The 20,936-nt window shown below is 43.9% G+C and overlaps 1 protein-coding gene across 2 annotated transcripts in view; it reads right to left on the bottom strand.

The window, feature by feature from the left end:
- Nucleotides 1-20,936, bottom strand: part of GLS (glutaminase) — a 1,476,479-nt gene that overhangs the window by 457,517 nt on the left and 998,026 nt on the right. For both annotated transcript variants that reach the window (XM_069615676.1, XM_069615675.1), the window contains exon 14: nucleotides 8,327-8,419. In XM_069615676.1, the coding sequence (XP_069471777.1) occupies nucleotides 8,327-8,419 (93 nt within the window). The remainder of the gene's footprint in view (nucleotides 1-8,326; nucleotides 8,420-20,936) is intronic.

Genomic DNA, 20,936 nt, shown 5'->3' with positions numbered 1-20,936 from the left:
CCCCGTGCCTTAGAGGCAAAGCCGAAGGTAGGTTTGGCCGGCTGTGCAGCTAAACCTAAGGACTTAGCAGCAATTTTGGATTCCTTAAATCTATCTAAGGAATTGTCAGCTTTCTGACCGAAAAGATCACCAAACTGTCGACCGCCCAGTGATTTAGACGGTGGTCAACCAAGAGCGAGTCTAGCTGTTCGATCACGTAGGCATTTGGGTTGCATTTTGGCGAACAACAGACACCCGTCAGTCCCATAACCCCTGCCGAGGCACCAGAGACGCACCTCGTGTGGGTCACTGATGGACCTCTCGGTGCCACAGTCGGGACACCGCTTGAAACCTGATAGCCAAGCGACTGACATCTCGCCTCGAGGAATTAAAAAGCAAAACGTTTTCTGACAAAAAACATCGAGAGAGTTGAGGATTCGCCTTTGATCCCAAGCAGCGTGTTAGCGCGCAGAAAAAGGGAACTGGGGTGTTGGGCGTGGTGACGTGGTATATATATGAAGCCTGATGTCACGTCCGGAGCCAGCAACCAGATGCCGAGCAAGACGTATCGACGGTTGGGTTGAGGTCCACTACGCCCCCTGTCGCAGCAGCAGAGTTGGAGGGAATATATATCGGATGAGGAATCTACAGGAGAAAAGCAATCCATTGAAAGGGTGTTTGCCCTTAGGCCGTCATGACCAGACAGTCAATTATTAAACAGTAGGGGTTACCAATCTCTAGTTACCATCCTGGGGTTTAGGGACGTCTGGGTTAGAGAGGAAACATCCAGGGGAGATGAGGGAGACAGCCATTATTGGGACTCTTCTCAACAATTTCAATAAAAACCCTTGAACTGTCTTCCGAGAGTTGGTGTGTTCTTGAGGCCATCTGTGACAACCTGGAGTGCTGAAAGTTAAGGATCTACATCCAGCATTTACTCTTCTAAATCTATTGCTTTATGCTGATTTACTGGATGTTGTATTTCAGCCACTCCTACACACAGTCTCTCAAAAAATAGGTAAATACAAGATTAAATCAACCAGCTGAATTAATCTTTTTTGGGCAAATTGGTGTACTGTCTCTTTCAATGTTAGACCACTTCAGGAATGATATGAAATGATATTTTATTTCTATCGTGCTCATACACAGGTGTTTCAGAGCGCGAGAGGGGCATATTAAACCCCCAGAGATAATATATCCAAAGCAGCTTCCATTACAGAGAGGCTCTGCAAACTACAGAGGGCTGTCCGTCTTATAGCTAACGTTTCATAAGTGGAGGTGGATGTCAATCGTTCCCTGGGCATTGGATTGTTTTCCATTTGCTTGCATTAGATAAAAACTGTTTGCGGAGACTTCAAGGCACAGACTAGAACGTTCGCAACTGGGTGTACATTTCTAAGGATCTGCGAAGGTCAGCTATTGAGAATCGTGTTATGCACTGGATACATGGCGTAATTTACAAAAACATAAGCACGCCACTGGCAGAGAAATGAAAGTTTCCAAGTCAAATTTGCAAAATTTGTTTCCATGTAAAACTTGGATTGAGCACTATTAATCCATAAAAGGACGCTAACCATTCAAGTTTGTTAACAAGCTCACATTAATTATAGTATTTAACAACTGACCTTTGTGTGAATTCTGCACTGTGAAATACACATTTGTAAATGTTATGTCATGATGGACATTGTATGGTACCAATTTAAGGGTCTAAACAGCCTTTGAAGCAGGGCAACTAAGGTTTGCAAGTATTTTGAACTTTTTCACCTGTTAATCATTTTATTTTATTTGAGATGTTTACCTAGTGCAAAACGACAGTATCTTTGAGATCTTTTTGTGTGCACCCCATGTATGATCTAGGAGTATTATGTTTTTTAAATGGTAATCCTTAAATTAATGGTGTATTTCGGCGCAGAAAAGGGTTCCACAGTGAAGTGTGGAAAAACTGAGAAGGTTTTGGGAAAAATACAAAGTTGTCTTAGCGTCACAGTGGTTAGCTCCTGATGAATGCTCAGCACTTGGCAGGCCTATGAACAGAAACTTGTCATGTCGAGTAAAGGGGCTTGAAGTGTATACTTGCCCCATGATGTTATAATAAGATTACCCCAATTTTAGGGGCTAGACAAACCATTATAATATCAATTTGGTTGAAAGACTAAAGTACAATTGATATAGTCACCTGGTGTATGGGTCACACACGCAAATACTGGTGACATTTTTGTTGATCGTATTTTGTATATGTTGTTTTGATGATTTCAATATTTAATTAAAGTGATTGTTTCTATGATATTGAACTGTGTTTGGGTACTGGTTTCACCCATATGTGTTAGAACCAAATTTAACTCAGCCCCATTGTGTTTTGTGCAGATATTTTGAAGTTTACGCACCATCATCGGGTGCTAGACCCGGGATTCCTTAGTGCTACTGGGAATCATTAAACAAAGGCATGACAATTTCAGAAACAATTTGATGACAAATTTGGTATGAAGGCCTTTTTAGACCTTTACTGTCTTTTTGAAATCTGCAGTAAGATTGAGGAATTCTTTAGAGGTACATACCTCTGCACATGTGGGAGACCCACAAACTTCCAAAGATTTTATAGCAAGGGCAAACCTCCTGCAAATTTCACAGATCCTACGAGAGGCTTTAGAAGACCCGATAACTGCCCAGGAAGTGGAGCTGGCAATTAAGGCTCTCCGTCTAGGCAAGGCCCCTGGTACAGACAGATTTACAAATACATTTTACAAGACTTTCTCTGCGGAGCTAACACCTCACCTCACAAAATTATTCAACTTTCTGTGGGAAACAGGCTTGGTTACACAATCTATGGCGGAATCGGCCACGACCCTAATTCCGAAGCCTGGAAAAGACCCAACAGAGTGCACATCCTACCGCCCTATAGCCCTACTCAATACAGATGCAAAATTATTTAGCAGAATCATAGCCCGGTGGCTGGGAGAAGTCCTACCAGCAATTATAAATTATAAATAGAGACCAGACGGGGTTCATTCAGGGCCACTCTGCACACGATAACATTCGTAGGGAATTGATTTGATTGCTCTTGCCCCTATCATCCCAGGCCCTCTTTCCCTGCTGTCCTTAGACACCCATAGGGCGTTTGATAGCATGTCATGGCCCGAGATTTTCTAAATTAATGTTGTCAAACTTCCAGATTCCCTTCACCAAAGATCGAGTTAATTCCCAGTTCCCAGTACCCAACTCCAATTCCCCTGGGTAGAGGAACCAGGCAGGGGTGCCCTCTCTCCCCATTGGTATTCGAGCTAGCAATGGAACCCATAGCCCAGAGAATTTGCCTCCACCCAAAGATCCACGGGTTTGAGATAGGAGAGCAATGCCATAAAGTTGCGTTATACGCAGATGATGTCCTCTGCTTTCTGAAAGAAGCTCAGACCTCAATTCCTCCCCTTATGTATCTACTCGCCCAATTTGCGAAGATTTCGGGCTTTACAATAAACAAGGCCAAATCGACAGGCCTCAATCTATCGGAACTCCCTAACACCCTGAGCACTCTCCAGAAAGTCTATTCTCTTAGCTGGGAAAGTACAACCATTACCTTGGTACAATTGACCCCAACATTTACGGGACTGAGAAAGGCCAATATCGCCAGTTTATTGAAAGCGTCTAAGGGAACGCTACAGAAGTGGGCCGCACAGGAGATCTCCTGGTTAGGGCGCATAGCGCAGTTAAAATGGTCTTGCTCCCTAGACTCCTGTACACATTCCAGGCACTCCCTATATTGATTCCTGAACGGGATCTCTTCGATTTACAGAAGGAAGTGGGCCGTTTTGTTTGGCAACAGAAAACGCCAAGAATACAGCGTAAGCTCTTAACTCGGAGTAAACTTCTGGGAGGTCTAGGTCTCCCCTCTATTCCCCGATATTATCGGGCAGCTCAAATTGCCACCATCCTGAGCTGGTCTAATCCAACAGAGGCCCCCAAATGGCAGGACATTGAGCAATATTCTCTTTCACCCCCTCTCTGCCATTTGGCCCACTCTCCCCTATCACGCAGAATCCAGCCTTTACCTCTGGACTTCAACCTAACTCATTCCAACTTTGGTCACACGGGAACTCATTGAAACTGCAAGATCTCTATGCAGATAATCAGCCCCTGACGTTTGGTCAATGTAAAGAAAGGTTTACTCTCCCAGAAACTGAAAGGTTTAGATACATACAGATCCACCATAAGAAAGGCAGATAATAGACCCCCTACGGGACTGGAATTGACAGCTTCAGAAGGTCAACAAACACACAGAATAACTACCTGCTACCGTCTCCTGGAGGAAATCCTGGAGGACGAGCAAATTTCCTACACGTCAGCGTGGGAGAGGGAACCTGGGGATCGACGTGTCTCACAAATCTTGGCAGAGGATTTGGGCTAGAGCTCATAGATATTCAAGGTGCACGGCAGTAAGAGAATGTGCGCTCAAACTTTGCTTTCTTTGGTACTTCTCCCACCAAAGGTTACACGCAATGAATCCGGACTACCCTGATACATGCTGGCACAGGTGTGGAGAGTGGGGAGATTTGGGCCATCTGTGGGGGCACTGCCCAGTCATTCAATCCTTCTGGCTGGAAATCAGGTCGAAGATCAAAGATATATGCGGAGTGCTGCTCCCTACGGACCCTCTTATAATGCTGTTAGGTGACACACCAGATGATGGATCATACTCGCAATCGGGTCCCAGAGGGGATTTGATTACCCACCTACTCATGGCAGCCCGACTCACAAGGGCTCGATTTTGGAAGGAGGTGGAGGGTCCCCATGTAGCCTACTGGTGGGTGAAGATTTGGGAACTGCTTGGAATGGAAAAAATAACAGCATCGATAGACGGCAAGACATCCAAATTCTCCAGGACTTGGAGCACATTCCTGGAGTATGTAGCCAAAAGGGAACACATGTTCTTTCAACCCAAACTGATTAAATATCTTCTTAAGCCATGAAAGCCCTAGATTATGAACTGCACGCTACACTCGGGCAACCTGGACTTGTGTGGAAAGGGCCGTTTGAGGATAATGTTAATGTTGATATTAATGCTGATGATGTGAAGGCTATAGGTATAAATCTTTTTTTTCTTCTTTTTTTTCCTTTTCTTCTTTCCGTTTCTCTCCTTGCTCTATTTTTCTCTTCTCCTCCTACTGTCCTCTCTCTAAAGTTTTGGTGTTTCAAGCAAGCTTCCTCCCAGAGTTTAATGAAGATTTTACGAAGCATAGATGAATTATACCTATGTTAAAATGAAATTTTGAAGTATTGATTAAGCTGTTTTATTAATGATTTATCACTGCTTTATGTTCTGCGATGAATTTCATGTTGGATCGATAGTTCAATAAAAAAATATTTTGACAAAAAAAGAAATTTGGAGTAAGAATGCCTCTCTTTAAGGAGATGATATTTTATTGTTAGGCCATTTATAAATAAATAATACAAACTTTTTAAGTTGCTACATTCCCGACTAGTTTAAACCTATGCCAAAATACTTTAAAAATAAATTCACAAAACAGACCTTACCTCAAAATGTCTGTGAACCCAAAGAGTTCAATGTGCCTATAGATTTTGTATTCAAGACTTCTACCAATGGCTGGGTCTGAACAGTTTCAGAGAAATTATTAAAAACCACATTACTGGCTATAGAGTTAGTAAGATGTGAAAACAGACGTTTGGGGCTTTTATCATGTTAATCCTGGGCAGCTGGAAACATTTCTATTGCTCTATAGTTCTAGTCCAAGGAAGGGGTCATTCTCCGAGTGTAATGACTCACCCCTTTTGTGGGCCATAGGTTGGGGAAATGTCTTTATCCCAAGTGACAAATGAACCCTTATAAAGTGTATAAGGCTATTGATATGATATGATGTGGAATTTATAACGCGCCTCTACACAAGTTTTTCAAGGCGTGACAAGGGAGGGGAAACAGAGGGAGGACAAAACAACGATCTTACTAGGCCTAATGACATTCAGATCGAGCAAGTGCAGGGGGGAGGGGAGAAGTGCCAGGGGGTGGAGGGCGTGGGGGGTTGGGGTGGTGGTCAAGTACAGCACAAGGAAACAGGAAAAACAAGTAGTACAGCCAACAGGTGGCGGGTGCGAGTATGAGGAGGTTGGAAAGGGCTGTGTCAGGATGTGCGTCAGCCAAAGGTGCAGGAGGGGGAGAGAAAGTGGCGGTGAAAGCCTCAACCTACACACGCTTCATGGGTCGGATGACCGAGAAAGTGGGTGGCAGTGCTGGAGTTGGCTCGGTCTGAGAAGTAGGGAGATAGCGATGAGAGGAGAAAGTGGATACTCCAGGAGAGCAGAGTGGTGAGAGGGTTAGAGATGGGGAGGTCTTAGGAGATCAGACCACCCAAGGTGTGACCTGCAGAGCGAGTCGGGCCAGAGGGAAGAATAGAGAGAGAAAGAGAATCGCAGAGTTCGCGAAAGAGTCCAGAGGAAGGACAGGAAGCAGAAAGTTATAATAAAAACACAGGATTTGTGTTCTTAGTATAAACGTTATTACTAATAGTGTGTTAAGTAAAGAGATAAAACGTGTTAGTGAATTATAGGTTTTATTTTGGAGATAATAATATATTACATGGTGAGCATCTTAATGGTAACCTTGACTGAAATGGAACCATGTCCATAATAAGTATGCTTTTTCTGTAAGGTAAAAGTGAAAGGGGCTTTCAGATAGATAATAGAGAGCATGATTTGCATATTTTAGCTTTTCCTTTAGGGCATTAAACTGGACGTTGCCATTGTTGAAAGTGTGCGAAAAAAGGATTTTTCAGAGAGGGAGATTAGAAGTAATGGCAGACATGTTTTAACGAAGCCCAGCCGTCTTGAGCTGTTGCACAGTTGGTGTTTGGGAGAGGATTTAGTTGTGTTTTGACCAGAGTGGAATATGGTTGTGATGGAAAGTGCCAAATATTATTTTGTTTCATTCAGAGTAGGTGAGAGGAGGTAAACAATCCTATTCGAACATTCCACCCAATGCGGCTAGAATGATCTATTTAAAACAGGGAGACACAAAGGAGAAATACTGAAATGTTGGCTTAGAAGACTTATACCTGCTATATTTGCTTATCGGTGGTGTATTGTCTTCAATAAAACTGCTTAAATTCAGACTATGTTGCCCAAAAGCCAAACTTAAGTGCCCGAGCAAAGCCAGGATGCATTTGGAGGGCACACGGCTCATCAATCCTGGTATTGTCTGAACGCGGGCAATACAGCTATTGGCCCCTGGCTGCGCAGCCAGGTCCTAAGTGGATACACTAGCTTAGGAAAATAAATCACAATGTAAGACCAGTAAAACATGGCCATTGAGCAACAGAAGCTTACTGGCCTGTGCTAGGTAGTGCTTTGTTTATTTGGAGAACACATGCAGGGCTGGGGGAGTGGCATGGGCCCTGAGGAGCGAGGCGAAGTAGGCACAGGAGAGCATGCAGGTGGGGGCGCTGCATTCAGTGAAGAAGGACATCAAAAAGGATAAAGGCAAGTGATGAGGAGGCACAGTAGAATCTCTTGGCACAACAATTTGAATCAAGACAGCCATCAGGATTTATGGCCACACAGAAGAATTCCCGAAAGGACTGAATCCTGACTGCTTTCCAGAATTTCAACATTCTACTGTTGGAGCTAACAGCTGTAAAACAGTTACCAAAATGGATTTACCTGACTTAACATTAGGGCTATGCTGTGGTTTACCTGAGAACGTTTATGAAATAAAGCTATATTTAATCGTTGTGACACTAGTATAAACTAGATCTAGTTTTACAGCAAACTCCTACTAGTTATGGGGGGCACAGAGCCTTAATCCAAGGTAATTATTGGCTTCCACTCCAAGTTCCCTCTGCACCAGGGACACTTGCCAAATGTAGCAACAGCCAAAAACATATATACATCACCAAGTGCCGCTGTAAGCATATGATATTAGGTATGGAAATAGACCATTTACTGAGACAAATAGAGCGGAAGGAAAATAAATCACACCAACGAAGAATTTAAAGACCAACTATGGTTGCCTAGCATGTGTCAACGTGTAATGGCACATCTAGTCATGCACACAACTGTCTAGATTTTGTAGGTAATTTTTCTATCTTAAATATTGTATTGCATACTCAAGACATAAGGAATGTATACAAACACTACCATTTAATAACGTATAAAATATTATTTGGCTTTTGATTCTAGTGTATTCCTTTTCTATGGTTGAGTCAGAACCACAAGAAAAATAGTGTTAGTGAGATGCTGTATACTCATTGTGTAAGTAATACAAAATAGATGTCTGCCTTTAAAGATCTCTTTTGAACATACTCATTTGTTATCATGTCACATAAGTAAAAGAGTATTAACTTACTCTCTGATCGCCACCTTCCCTCCGAGGGTCGAGCTTCTTCGCAAAGTGCCTCAAATTATCATAGTTATGGAAATTACACAAGGACACCAACTCCTGTGAACAATTAAGAAAGAGAGGTTATTCTTTCGGTTGTATGTCTTTTTGATATACACCAAAAGATCCCAATATAAATAGACAGACAGTAAAAGATTGACTTATTACAAAGGTTGAGATGCCTTGTGTGACTTTCGACAGGGTCGGGAACTGACCCGATCAAGGTGCAGTGGGGAGCAAATACAAGAACTGGGGTGATGGGATTATCGGGCCCCAGTCCCTACCTCTCCCCCTCCAATGTGTACGTTGATTGTTGCTGACTGTACCACCTACTGTCACCTTATACATTCATCTACTGTTTCTTGCACATACCTTCTTTTTCTTTTGTAGAACCACAATGCCCAGAATACAGTTGGGAGCAACTAAGAAAACCCGCACAGGAACCAAACGCAGGGGAAAACAAAAACACTAATACAGATTACGAGCCTTTACCACAACCAGAGTCCAACACCTCAGAAAAGCAACAAATTCACCACAACAGAAAAATAAACTTTCAGACGCACAGCACAGCAGAAAAACACAATTGAAACCATCAGAGACGGCAGTGATAAGTCAGAATCAGGAGACAAAGTGGCTTCTTGGTTAAAGGTTTCTTTATTTTGAACCTCTCAAAACCTAAACTGTCCCTTAATATCTTGGCCCTAATTTAAAGAAATGGAATCTAACAGAATGCTCGTCAGGATGTCTCAAAAAATAAGTCCACCGTCCAGAAACCTATTGTGACCTGATACAAAGAAAATAACCTAACTCTTACCAAAGGTACACTAAGGGCCATTGCCAAACCGAGGAATGGTGGCTGTTCTGACCTCACTGTAATGTCTTTCTCAAAAGACAATGGGCACATTTCACGTTAGGACCCCAAGTTTCTGGTTAGTCTGTTTTCACTGGGACTCGCAGACATTCTGTCTCAGTCTTAGGTCTGGGTTCAGCCTTTGGGTGCTTTCTGGTGCGTACGTCCACATAAGGTATTTTCCTTGGGCTCCCTGCCAAGGGCCCTAGTGGTACTCTCTCCAATTAATTATCCCCTGGTTTTTACCCCACCCTGAGGTCTCAAGTTCCTCGCCACACCCTGGGGTCTGGTTTCTTTCACACCGCTGTGAGGTCTAATTTTGTTCACCCTGCCATGGGGTTTGCTTTCTTTCACCCTGCCGTGGGGTTTGCTTTCATTCACCCTGCCGTGGGGGTCTGCTTTCCTTCACCCCACCTTGGGGTCGGTCTCTCCCCCCGCCTTGTCCATGTGCCAGTTGTCACTAAGACGCTGCAGACCCTAGAGAAAAGATATGGGGATGTGGTAAGATAACTCGTATCTTACCTACAAATACAGGCAGAACTTTAAAAGTGTAAGTATACATGAGACAGCCCGGCTCTGATAGGCAAACTGTTAAGAAGAGCGGGTCTGAGAAATAAAGCAAAGAACCTCTTTTGCGCCTTCTGTTTATCATGTATCATAGGTGACGCACATCAAAATTGAGGAAGAACACCATTGTGTCTCCTTGCCTAGTATTTGTATAGTTTTGTTAAGTTGCCACGGCAACCCCTAAGGAGCATCGAAGACAGACTATTGTAAACAATATGCGAGCACGTCGAAGGGCCGCTTCATAAGAAAATTCAAAACCTCTACCTAACTATGCTTGCGATGTCAAAACATGGATATATAACCTATAAATATGCAGTGGCCACAGAAAAATAATCTTATATTCTGTTATGAGGCGGGTAAAAGCAGTAGCCGCCATTTTCATAGTCAAAGAAAGAAAACTTAGGGTCATGGGAAACGATACCCTCTGTGAGTTTCGTAAGAAAGGAGGAAGTCTCCATACCACCACCAGCATCTATGTTTGACATACAAGCAGAGAAACAGACCTTCCGCCCACTGAGTCAAAAACAAACCCTTTTGCCAACCCCTTTAACATCGGGAGGACAGGGACTAATGGTAAAAACAGCTCTTCTATAGGTCTCTAAACAAGCACACGCAAGACATCCATGACCTTATTATAGACAATAAGTTAGGCATATTATTCATCACAGAAACATGAATTACAGACACTAACGGCCCAGGGTTCTCAATTCTCTGTGGGAATAGAGAGCTAGGACATGGTGCAGTGTAGCAATTATTGCTAGGACTACTCTAGGTCTTTTCTCCTCTCCTTGCTCATGCCGAGGATGCGAGATTATTCTTGCAAAAATGACTCTCTCTAACCATTCATGTATCAACCGCATGCTTATTTATTAGCCATTCACCAACATGCCTGATTTTAATGACGATATATGTCAAATCTTGAATAATCTTACTGGTCCTATCCGCATGACTCTCCTCTTAGGGGACTTTAACTGTTGGTGGGGTAATAACTTAGACAAGGAAGCTATTGCTTTAGAAACCGCTGTGAAAAACATTAACCATCACGTTCAAAATAAAGACCCAACAATAGGGAATAACATTTTGGACTGGACTGTGACCGGGAACCTGATCATCAATATTGAATCCCTTGTGTGTGGTCGGACCATTTCATAATCGACTTCCACATCCGTCCACTTAATCTCTGTTGAAACATAAAACCTCAACAAGATTGTCTGTAGCCATAATTTTAAAAAGGTACTATTGCAGGACTATCAAACGTGTCTCGATTCCATCATTACCAATACCTCTAGTAGCACCTTGGCTAGTGACCTGGTGGATGTTTTTACTAGGCATTTTCTAACAATGTTAGACAAATCGGCCCCGATCAAATCAAAGTTGATGAGACAGAACCCAGGGCACCAGAAATGGTTTACCCTACAACTCGCTGCGTTGAAAAAACTAAAACGCAATCTAGAATCTCGCTGGCTGAAGCATCCTACTGAGGAAAACAAAACTAGATGGCAAATGGCAGATAAAACATATAGGTTTCAAAGAGAAAACTAAAAAAGATTCCTTAAACTTTACACGGGTAAACTCTTTGAAATTTTTAAATCATTTTTGTATTATTTATTCGTTTATTTTTACCACGCCATAACCCACAGGCATCAGGGCACTCACAGACAACATAAAATTAGCAGCTAAAGGGAAGGCTAGTTTACTAGAACAGGGTTGTTTTCGATTTGTTCTGAAAGTACTTTAGCTTTCCTCTGATCGCATAGATGTAGGGAGTTTGTTCCAGTTACTTGCTGTTTTAAGAGGGAAGTATCTACCTTTTCCTCTGGCTCGTTTTACTTATGGTATGTCAAGAAGGTCTGCAGCACTTGAGCGCAGGGTCCTGCTTGGGGAGTATTTTATAAATGTTTGCTTTAAGTAATCTGGTGCTTCTCCATGTAGTCATTTATGAGCCAGAGCAAGTCTCTTAAATCAGCCAGTGAAGCTCCTTTCTGTAGTGTGAAATGTGCTCTCTCCTTGTGGCGTTGAAGATTATCCTGATGGCATCATTTTGAATAGTCTGTAGCTTTTGAATGTTCCTCCTGCTGGCTCCACACAATAAGGCGTTGCAGTAGTCCAGCCGGGGCATGATTATGGCTTGAACTAAGGTTTCACAATTTTTACGTGACACTAATGGATTTATTTGTCTCAAGATTTTGAGGTGGTAGTGTGCATTCTTTGTCACATGGTTGACATGAGCATCCACATTGAGGGATGCCTCAAATACTGTGCCTAACATTTTCACTTTCTCAACCACCTTGATGGAACAGGAGTTTAGTGTGAAATGTATGTATGCCTAATCCATTTTATTTCATGCTTGACTAGTCCCAAAGATCATGATCTCTGTTTTAGAGCTGTTTAGACACATCCAATTTTCAATCATCCACTCCTGGATGATCGAGTAGATGTGATTAAGGGTTGCGTTGTCTTTATCATGATCACTGCTAAGCTCCATGATAAGATGGAAATCATCAGCGTAGTTAGTGAAGTGAAAGCCCATTTTTAAAGGCCTTATATAGATGTTGAAAAGAATTGGGGAAATACAAGCCCCCCCATGGCACTCTGTATGTGATAGAAATGGGGTCTGAGCGGGCAGTGCCCCAGCATACCTTGGAGGTTTCTTTGCTCAGAAAAGAGTGTATCCATTCAATGGCGTGGCTTGAATATTTGCCAGTATCCAACAGTGTTTCCAGTAGTCCGGCGTGGTCTAGGCGATCAAACGCTGCCGAGAGATAGAATAAAATGAGTAGGCCTGTTTTACCCTTATCTATTCTTCCTAGCATTTGCGTCTGCAGATCTAGCAAAACACTTTCTGTCCCGTAGTTTCTACAGCAACCAGATTGTTTGTAATGAAAAACAGCAGCAGATTCAAAGTGTGCCTTTAGTTGGATGGTTGCTGCCTGGTCCTATAGTTTTAGTAAAAAAGGTGTGTTAAGTTATTGGACGTAGGTTTGTTGGGTCCTTGGCACAGAGTCCTGGCTTCTTAGTAATGGGTGTGACTGCTACTTCCTTAATAGAAATAGGAGCGTACTTGTGTAGGAAGGAGGCATTTATAAATCCGGTGTAGAAAGGGGCAAAGACACTAATGTTCTTAAGAATGATCTTGGTTGGAAGAAGGTCCCCTATACAAGAGGTAGGCCTGATGTTAGCTTACATTTGGGCAGTGTGGTCAATGGTCACAGTCTGAAAGTCAAATTTAGGCAGGGTGTTAATGTTCTTGGTGTTGGTTTTCGTTGCTTGTTCTGGAAGTATCTTTATAACACCTTGTGAATTTAGAATGTTATCATGGGCCAATAGGACTATGTCTTGAAAAGCTTTTTACAAATGTTCACAGTCATCCTTGTTTGGGTTATTGACATGAGTGAGGGCGATAGGTTTTTCCCCAATTTTTATATAGCTCAAAGAGTTTTTTTTAGTATTATGTCCAACAAGTTAAATATGTGCATCGCAGTAGATTTTTTTGGCCTCGAGAATCTTTGTTTTGTATTTTCTTTCTATAGATTTCCATTTATTTCTATTCTGCCCATAAACACTCGGCTTGTCTTTTTTCTTGTTTTAAGATCTTTAGGTCAGGGGTAAACCAGTCTTGTTGAGTTGGGCGGTGCCTGATTTTTTTGATGTTTAACAGTGTTTTGCTGTCTAGTAGTATTGTGATTTGGTGCTTGTAAATTTCTGCAAGTCGATCTGGAGAGTCTGAATCCGACAATTCAGTCATGACAGATTGCATACAGGTTTCTAGATCTCCTGCCTCAAGTTTATTATAATAAGGTTAAGGACTTTCTTAGGTGGTTCGCAGAGTAGTTTAGTATGTGTAGGCTGACGGATTGTACATTCGACCTTACAATGCTCTGACCAAATGCGGGGGTTTGTATTAAAGTCGCATATAGTGACATTCCGAATTGCCACCCAATCCAGTATATGGCCTCCCTTGTGAGTTGGCTTAAATTTGTGAATTGTTATACCTGCATTTGTGAGTTGTTGCTCCAGCTCAAGGGCTTACTTGTCCATGGCATCCCCTTTCCACCGGTTCAAGCATCCTAAGAGTATGGTGGAGGAGTTTGAGCGATTGGAGGAGTTAAGTAAATGGCTCAGGTCTTCGTTATCATTGGAAAAACATTCGAAAAACCCAAGGCTGCGCAGGTTCCATTTCAACCAACTAATCAGGACTCTGTGCGAGTTCAGGGAGCTTTTGAAGCTTAAGTCAATAATGCCAGACAAAAAATAAAAAACCTGCAAAATCAGACCATCAAATGCAATCTGGAGCAACTACCTCTCCAGGGGACCTCTGCACAGGCGAAGTTTCGCCTATCTCCTATTTCCACCACCGAGATGATAAAAATGCTTTCATCTATGCGTCCTACTTTCTGCGCTGAAAATTTCTTACCACCCACAATTATTTTAGAGCACAAAGACCCCTTTACCCCTTTTTGACTAGGTTTGTAAATTCCTCTTTTAGGGACAGTCAGGTGCCCACCTCCATCAAAACAGTCACTGTCACTCCTCTTTTGAAAAAACCTAATCTTGATCCAAAGGAACCCAGCAATCTTAAGCCAATCACTAATTGGAATTTCCTCCTGAAAATTCTTGATAAGTTCCCCATGCTGCAATTTTGTCTAAATCAATTCCATCCTCCATGACAGACAATTTGGTTTTCGACCATCTTTCAGTACCAAGACTGTTCTAGTTGACTTACAGACCCGTTTGTTGGGAATGATAGATGAGGGGGAAATGGGTCTGCTGAGGCTTCTTGACTTGTCGGCAGCGTTCGACTTAGTGGACTATGATCTCCTTCTCGGTACTCTCAGTAACTTGGGGCAATGCTCAGAGGAAGCCATTGGATGGTTTTGCTCCTTTCTTACCACCAGGAAGTCAAGAGTCAAATAGAGCCTGGCCTACTCCTTCTCTGCTCCCATTTTATGTGTAGTAGTGCAGTGGGCCTGTCTGTCGCCCCTCTTGTTTTTTTTTTTTTTAAAAAAGTTTATTGATTTTTCAACACAAACAACAATACAAACCAAACCGTAGTGCAATTAACAATATTACAATAAAGCATTTAATCATTAGTGCGCACTACCTCCCTGATCCCTCCCCCCTCGCGAGCCAGTTTCCATGTCACATTCCGTATCTGCCGCACATGAGCGGGCCTCGTTGTCATCCGACCCTCCCGAAGCCATCCCTGTCCCAAATATGCAAGATATCAAAGTCCTCCATGCCATCAAAGAGGCCAGTTCCTCCTCCCAAGACATACAACTCGCCTCCTGCCACACTGCTGTCTCGGCCTCCGCCCATTTCTGTAGGTCATTCCACCACACCTCAACCCGTGGCTTGCTACATTTTTTCCAGCCCATGGCTATTCTCCGTTTGGCCAGCACATACGCCAAGTCTTTCAGTTTACACACATGTTTCTGCTTCCTAGGTCTGGAAAACCCACCCAGCAGGCATGCCCAGGCGGTGTCTATGGCAAGCGTGACCCCTTTCTCTCCTAGCTTGCGCGCCACCTCCCTCCAGAACCCCTCGATCACTGGGCATGCCCAGAACATATGCGTCATGTCCGCATTTTCTTCGTCGCATTTAGGGCACGCCTGTCTGCCCGCATTCCGGAATTTGGATATCCGCAGTGGGGTCATATACGCTCTGTGCGTGACATATAGCTGTACCTGCTGCAGTCTGGCATTTCGAGATACTTTCCTGTGGTATCTTAGAGCCCGTTCCCACATCCCATCTCCCATCTGGGTCCCCACCTCGCACTCCCATTCCGATCGTAGGCCTGTCAATTCCTTCCCAACCTTCAACATCACCATCTCATACAACCTAGAGATCTCATGTCCCCCTTCCGTCGTGTCGTATATCCCTTCCAGCGTAACCTCCGATTCGTCTGCCAAGGTAAATTCAGGCCATAGTTCCCGAATTTTCCTCCCCAATCTGTGGTATGTTACATATTGGCCTCCATGTAATCCAACCTCCCCGCTAAGTTCCTCAAACGCTCTGATGGCACCCTCCTGCCACACATCACCCAATGTCACCAACCCCACAGATTCCCAATAGGTCCTAATAATCCCCCTCAGCTGTCCGTCTACCCCCGCCAGGGCAACTAGTGGAATCTGCGGAGAACACGGGAGTGGGTCTCCCATCAGTTTGCATGCTCGTCTCCACATCTTCCATCCCAGCCTCACCATCGCCGGGTACTTTCTCGTAACAGTTTCTGGCAACCAAATGACTTCCTTCAGGAAAAATGGGGCACAATCATGCCCGAATAATCTAAGTTCTGGGGTCTCTTCGTCGGAAAGCCATTTGGATACAAACTGTAGTTGGCTCGCTATGTAATAAGCCTCAAAGTTTGGGAGTCTAACTCCCCCTTTTTCATGAGAGTTCTGCAACTTCCAGAGTGCTACCCTGTTTCGAGTGCCATGCCACAGGAACTCTCTGCAAACCCCATTTATTTTAGCAAAAAAACCCTTAGGGATCATATATGGGATGTTACTAAAGTAGTGTAGCAGCCTAGGCAGAACCACCATTTTAATCATTGCTCCACGCCCCATCATCGCCAGGGGCAACTTCTGCCAGAAACTCATGCATGCGCGTATCTTCTCAACAGCCATCTCAGTGTTACACTTATGTTCTTTCTCTACCGTGTGGTAGACATCTATTCCCAGGTAACGAAACGTGTTAACTGCCCAGGGCACCTGTAGCACCGGCAGCCTCTCTATGGGGACACCCGTATAGCAGCCCAATGGGAAAATGTTCGACTTCTGGGGGTTGACCGCTATGCCTGACAACCTCGCATATCTCCCCATCACGTCCAGGATATACTGTAAATTCTCCTCCGGATGACTCAGGTACAATAACAAGTCGTCCGCATACAGGGATATCAGATGCTTTTCCCTCCCAATCTCAATACCCACAATGTCGTACTGCTGCCGCAGGTACAGTGCCAGGGGTTCCAGGGCCAGGATATACAGCATCGGGGACCAAGGACACCCCTGTCTAGTGCCTCTGCTGAGTTGCCATCTCTCGGATATGATTGCCCCCGTCCGGACCCTGGCCAGTGGAGCACTATACAGCAGCTCCGCCCATCTAACGTATCTTGGACCCAGTCCGTATTCTCTCAAGGCCGTCAGCAGCCACCCCCAATTAACCGAATCGAAGGCCTTTACAGCATCCAACGACACTATCGCCATTTCCCCGTCGCTAATGGATCCCATCTCTATCACCCGGTGGAGGCGTCTGTGGTTTTGGGTAATATTCCTCCCCGGGACATACCCTGTTTGGTCCGGGTGTACCAGTTTGCCTATCACCCTCCGCAGTCTGTTTGCCAGGACAGCCGTTAGTATCTTGCTGTCCTGATTCAGCATAGATACTGGCCTGTACGACCCACAACTATGCCTGGGTTTATTGGGCTTAGGGAGCGGTACAATGACCGCCTCTCTGAGCGATTCTGTCGCCCCTCTTGTTTAACTTGTACATTAGATCTCTTTGCTTGCTCATGGAACAGCAGGGTGTGGTGTTTACAAATCATGCGGACGACACCTAGGTGGTCATTAAGCGAACAGGGGATTATGTTCAAGACCTGGGCGGCCTGAGCAGAGTGTATAATCAAATAGAATCTTGGATGTCTGCAAATTGGTTCTGTTTAAATGGAACCAAGACAGAGCTTCTTCTGGTGGGATCTCAGCAGGCACTGACCACATTGAGTCTCAGCTACAAATCTTTTCAGTTAGGCTTAAACACCATCAATGTCCAAAAACAGGTCAAAACTTCGGGTGTACAAACTGAATCCTCTCTCAATGCTGATGCCCACGTTAGCCAGCTGACCCGCACCTGTAATTACCATCTGCGATTGCTTAGGACTTTGCGCCCCTTTATCTCAGAACAAAAAACTGTGTCACTGTTGCTCGAGGAACTATTTTGTCCAGATTGGACTATTGCAACGCCTTACTGACTGGCGCCTCCTCGAGCAATCTAAAAAAATGTCAGAATACTGCAGAATGATTCTGTACATTTCACCAAAAAGATCCCAAGAGGATGCAGCATCATCGAGCACAGAAGGGCTCTGCACTGGCTCCCAATTAACGAGTGTTATCCTCTTTAAAAGCCTTACCATCGCTCACCGGTGCATCTTTGGAATTGCCCCCAAGTATTTAAAAGATTAGGTTCCCTTGTACACTCCCAAGTAGAACACTGTGCTCTTCATCTCAGTCTCAACTTCGTTGTCCAAATTTTCTGGCGCAAATGGGCATGGGAAGATCATTCCCATTTAGAGCAGCTAAATCTTGGAAAACTCTGCCCTGTTCTTCGGCAAGACGTAAACCTTGGAATGTTTAGGAAATCGCTGAAAACCATTCTGTAAACTAGTTTCCAACCTGATTGATTCTCTGAATGATTACTTTCGATTGTCCTGTTTTTGATGGTTGTCTTTTGCGTGTAGTTGTTGCGCCCCGATGCCCGTGGGCTGTTGGCGCGGTACAAATGAACAAATAAATAAATTAAGTGTAGTTCCAAACGAGCAGATAGGGGCTCAGTAAATAAAGAAAACGGTGAAAAAAAGTATATGGTGGCTAGAAAGCCCCAAATAAACCACACTGTGGCAGGATCTAGGAGAGAGAGAGCCTTTTGAGCAATATGAGGGACAATCCAAGATGGGAGTATCCAATATTGCTTATATTGGGTCACTTAATCGTGACAAAGATCGTAAAAACAATTTTTGTGATATATTAAACAATTATAAAAACAATACAAAAGCATTTGCAGTCATAATATTGTTTAAATATTGCGTCTTAATTAAATGGATAAACGCATGATAAGGAGAGGTGGAGTTCGATCACAATAACAGAAAGGTATAGGATTTCTTAAAGTTTTGCTGTGTACAAAATTAATTCAATTAGTACTTCCAATGTCAATTAACAATTCACAGTGTTACCAGAATTCACTTAAGTGGAATACAAGAACAGATGAAGTCACCATCATAATCTAAATAATATCTATCAAGTGTCATGGTGATAAACAACAAGTCTATTACCCTGTGCATGAACAGTACATATGGACATATGTCAAACGATATATGCATAGATAATCTTATGTTTTTGGATCTTGTGGTTATCTTCAAGATACAACTGTATAGTTAGTAGCTGTGGTCTTCTTAATAATAAGACATGTTTTACAAAAATGTATTAGTTCTTCGGACTGTGCCGCCTTTTGTTCCCAAGGTAATATTGAATTTCCATTTAAACCAGGATACTCTTTTGCTGGTCTTCCACCTTAGGTCTCCCACTTCCTCAGCAGATGAGATTTTGTACAATCTCAATGTTGGAAGAACTTTGACGTTCTACCTGAACAGGTCTACGTATTTTAGGGAATCTGGCCTCCCTTCTATTACCTATGGTTGTCTTTCGAACTGGAAACAAGGCAACTACGGGGGGTTTCAAGATGGACAGTCTCTTGCATCTCTAAAGCTTACCAGCTCTGTGGTATTTTAGTTCCTGAGCGATTTTACACTCATTTGACCAGACCTAAGGCAGCATCACTAGCCTATCACAGACCTGTGCCAATCACAGCAACCTGGGCCACTCTCATGCTTTTGTCAGGCATTATTCTTTGGGTGCATCTTTGAGAAATTACGCTTTCTTGAATACCAGCAGGTGTTCGGAACCCTGGACAGGCATATGCTGTCTCCACGCATTTCATGGATCTGTACAGTTTGGTTGCCCCTCCAGTTGGGAAGAAGGAAGGGTAGGATGCTAGGGTACAACAAATCAATTCCGGTACTCCTAGTCTTTGCTCTCCCTCCTTCACAACACCCTCATCAGCCATCTTAAAGTATCAGCATCCTTTTTTGGATGAGCCACCCACCACCCCGTTCTACCTTTGGTGAAGGTTATCCCAACTGGTTGTGAACGAGGGAGAGCAAGGACTAGAACTACCAGAATCACCAAGGTTAAATTTTCTGCACCAGTCTGAAGATTTAGTTTGGAGACAGTGGGAGAAACCAGTAAGTACATTGCTTCTTTCACAGGGCTAAACCGATACCCAGGGACTTGAATCCTGGACCAGCAATGATGCAGACAGACACAAAGAATACTAATGTGTTCCCAGGATGGTGACCCACAAGGAGGATCCCTATTTTGTTTGGTGAAGTAGGATTTAACAGAGCAGGCAGCACAGTAGCGACACAGAAACTGTCAGAGAATGAGACAGCCAATAAGAAGGACCAGGAGATCGAGGAAAAGCCTGGAAAGGTATTCCAGCAGCCAGTTAAACCAGGAAGAACTGAGGGGCCAGCCAATATGGGCAAACTTGGCCCTCCAAAGCGACAACCTATCTTCATGGCAATCCTTCAGAAATCTGGTTAAGAATCTGAGGAATTTGCAGTTCTCCCCTAGATAAAAACACTTGGCGTAAGCCAGCCCTCCAAGCACACACCAGGCAGACACACACACGTTTTGGCAGCCAGACAATCAGACTGGCATTAAAAAACAGCCAAACCTTCAGTTCCACCAACAAAGAAATGTTAAGTTACTCACTGTAGTGACCAACATACTCCTAGTCCATAGTCCCCTTTCCTCCATACTGTATGGGCGTGCCTCGCTAGGGACAGGAGATGGAAACTCTTTCACCAGAAAAATCATCTTCCCCTTTATATTTAGATGCACGCAGGACGCGGCCCTGGGAGCATGCGCTCCCCTGACTCTGCCCACCAGTGGCATTCCTCAGTCCCCTTTGACGCGTCGACAATATTAACATTGCCTAATGACACCAGTTTTATATGAGGGGAGCATGGTGGGACGTATGGAGGAAAGGGGACTATGGACTAGGAGTACGCTAGTCACTATGGTGAGTAACTTATAATTACTCCTACGTTCCGTCCTCTTTCCTCCATACTGTATGGGCGGGTACAACTGAAAGTAGCCCCAGGGTGGAGAGGTGCTCTCTCAAGAAAACAAGTTCCTTAACACTGCCTGACTAAAAGCTGCGTCCGACCTGGAGCCGGCATCCAAGCAGTAGTGCTTACACAAGGCAGAGTGTGTAGCCCATGTAGTCACATTGCTGATAACCTGCCACGGGATGTGCCTCTGGAAAGCAATCGCTGTGGCTATAGCTCTGATAGCGTGGGCATGCATATTTGCTAGAAGAGGTTTG

The sequence above is a fragment of the Ambystoma mexicanum genome, chromosome 9 (genome assembly GCF_040938575.1).
Source record: "Ambystoma mexicanum isolate Mex_15411 chromosome 9, UKY_AmexF1_1, whole genome shotgun sequence".
In the NCBI taxonomy this organism is placed as follows: Eukaryota; Metazoa; Chordata; class Amphibia; order Caudata; family Ambystomatidae; genus Ambystoma; species Ambystoma mexicanum.
Note: the sequence above shows the minus strand (reverse complement) of the source record. Positions and strands in the feature narration are given on the sequence as shown.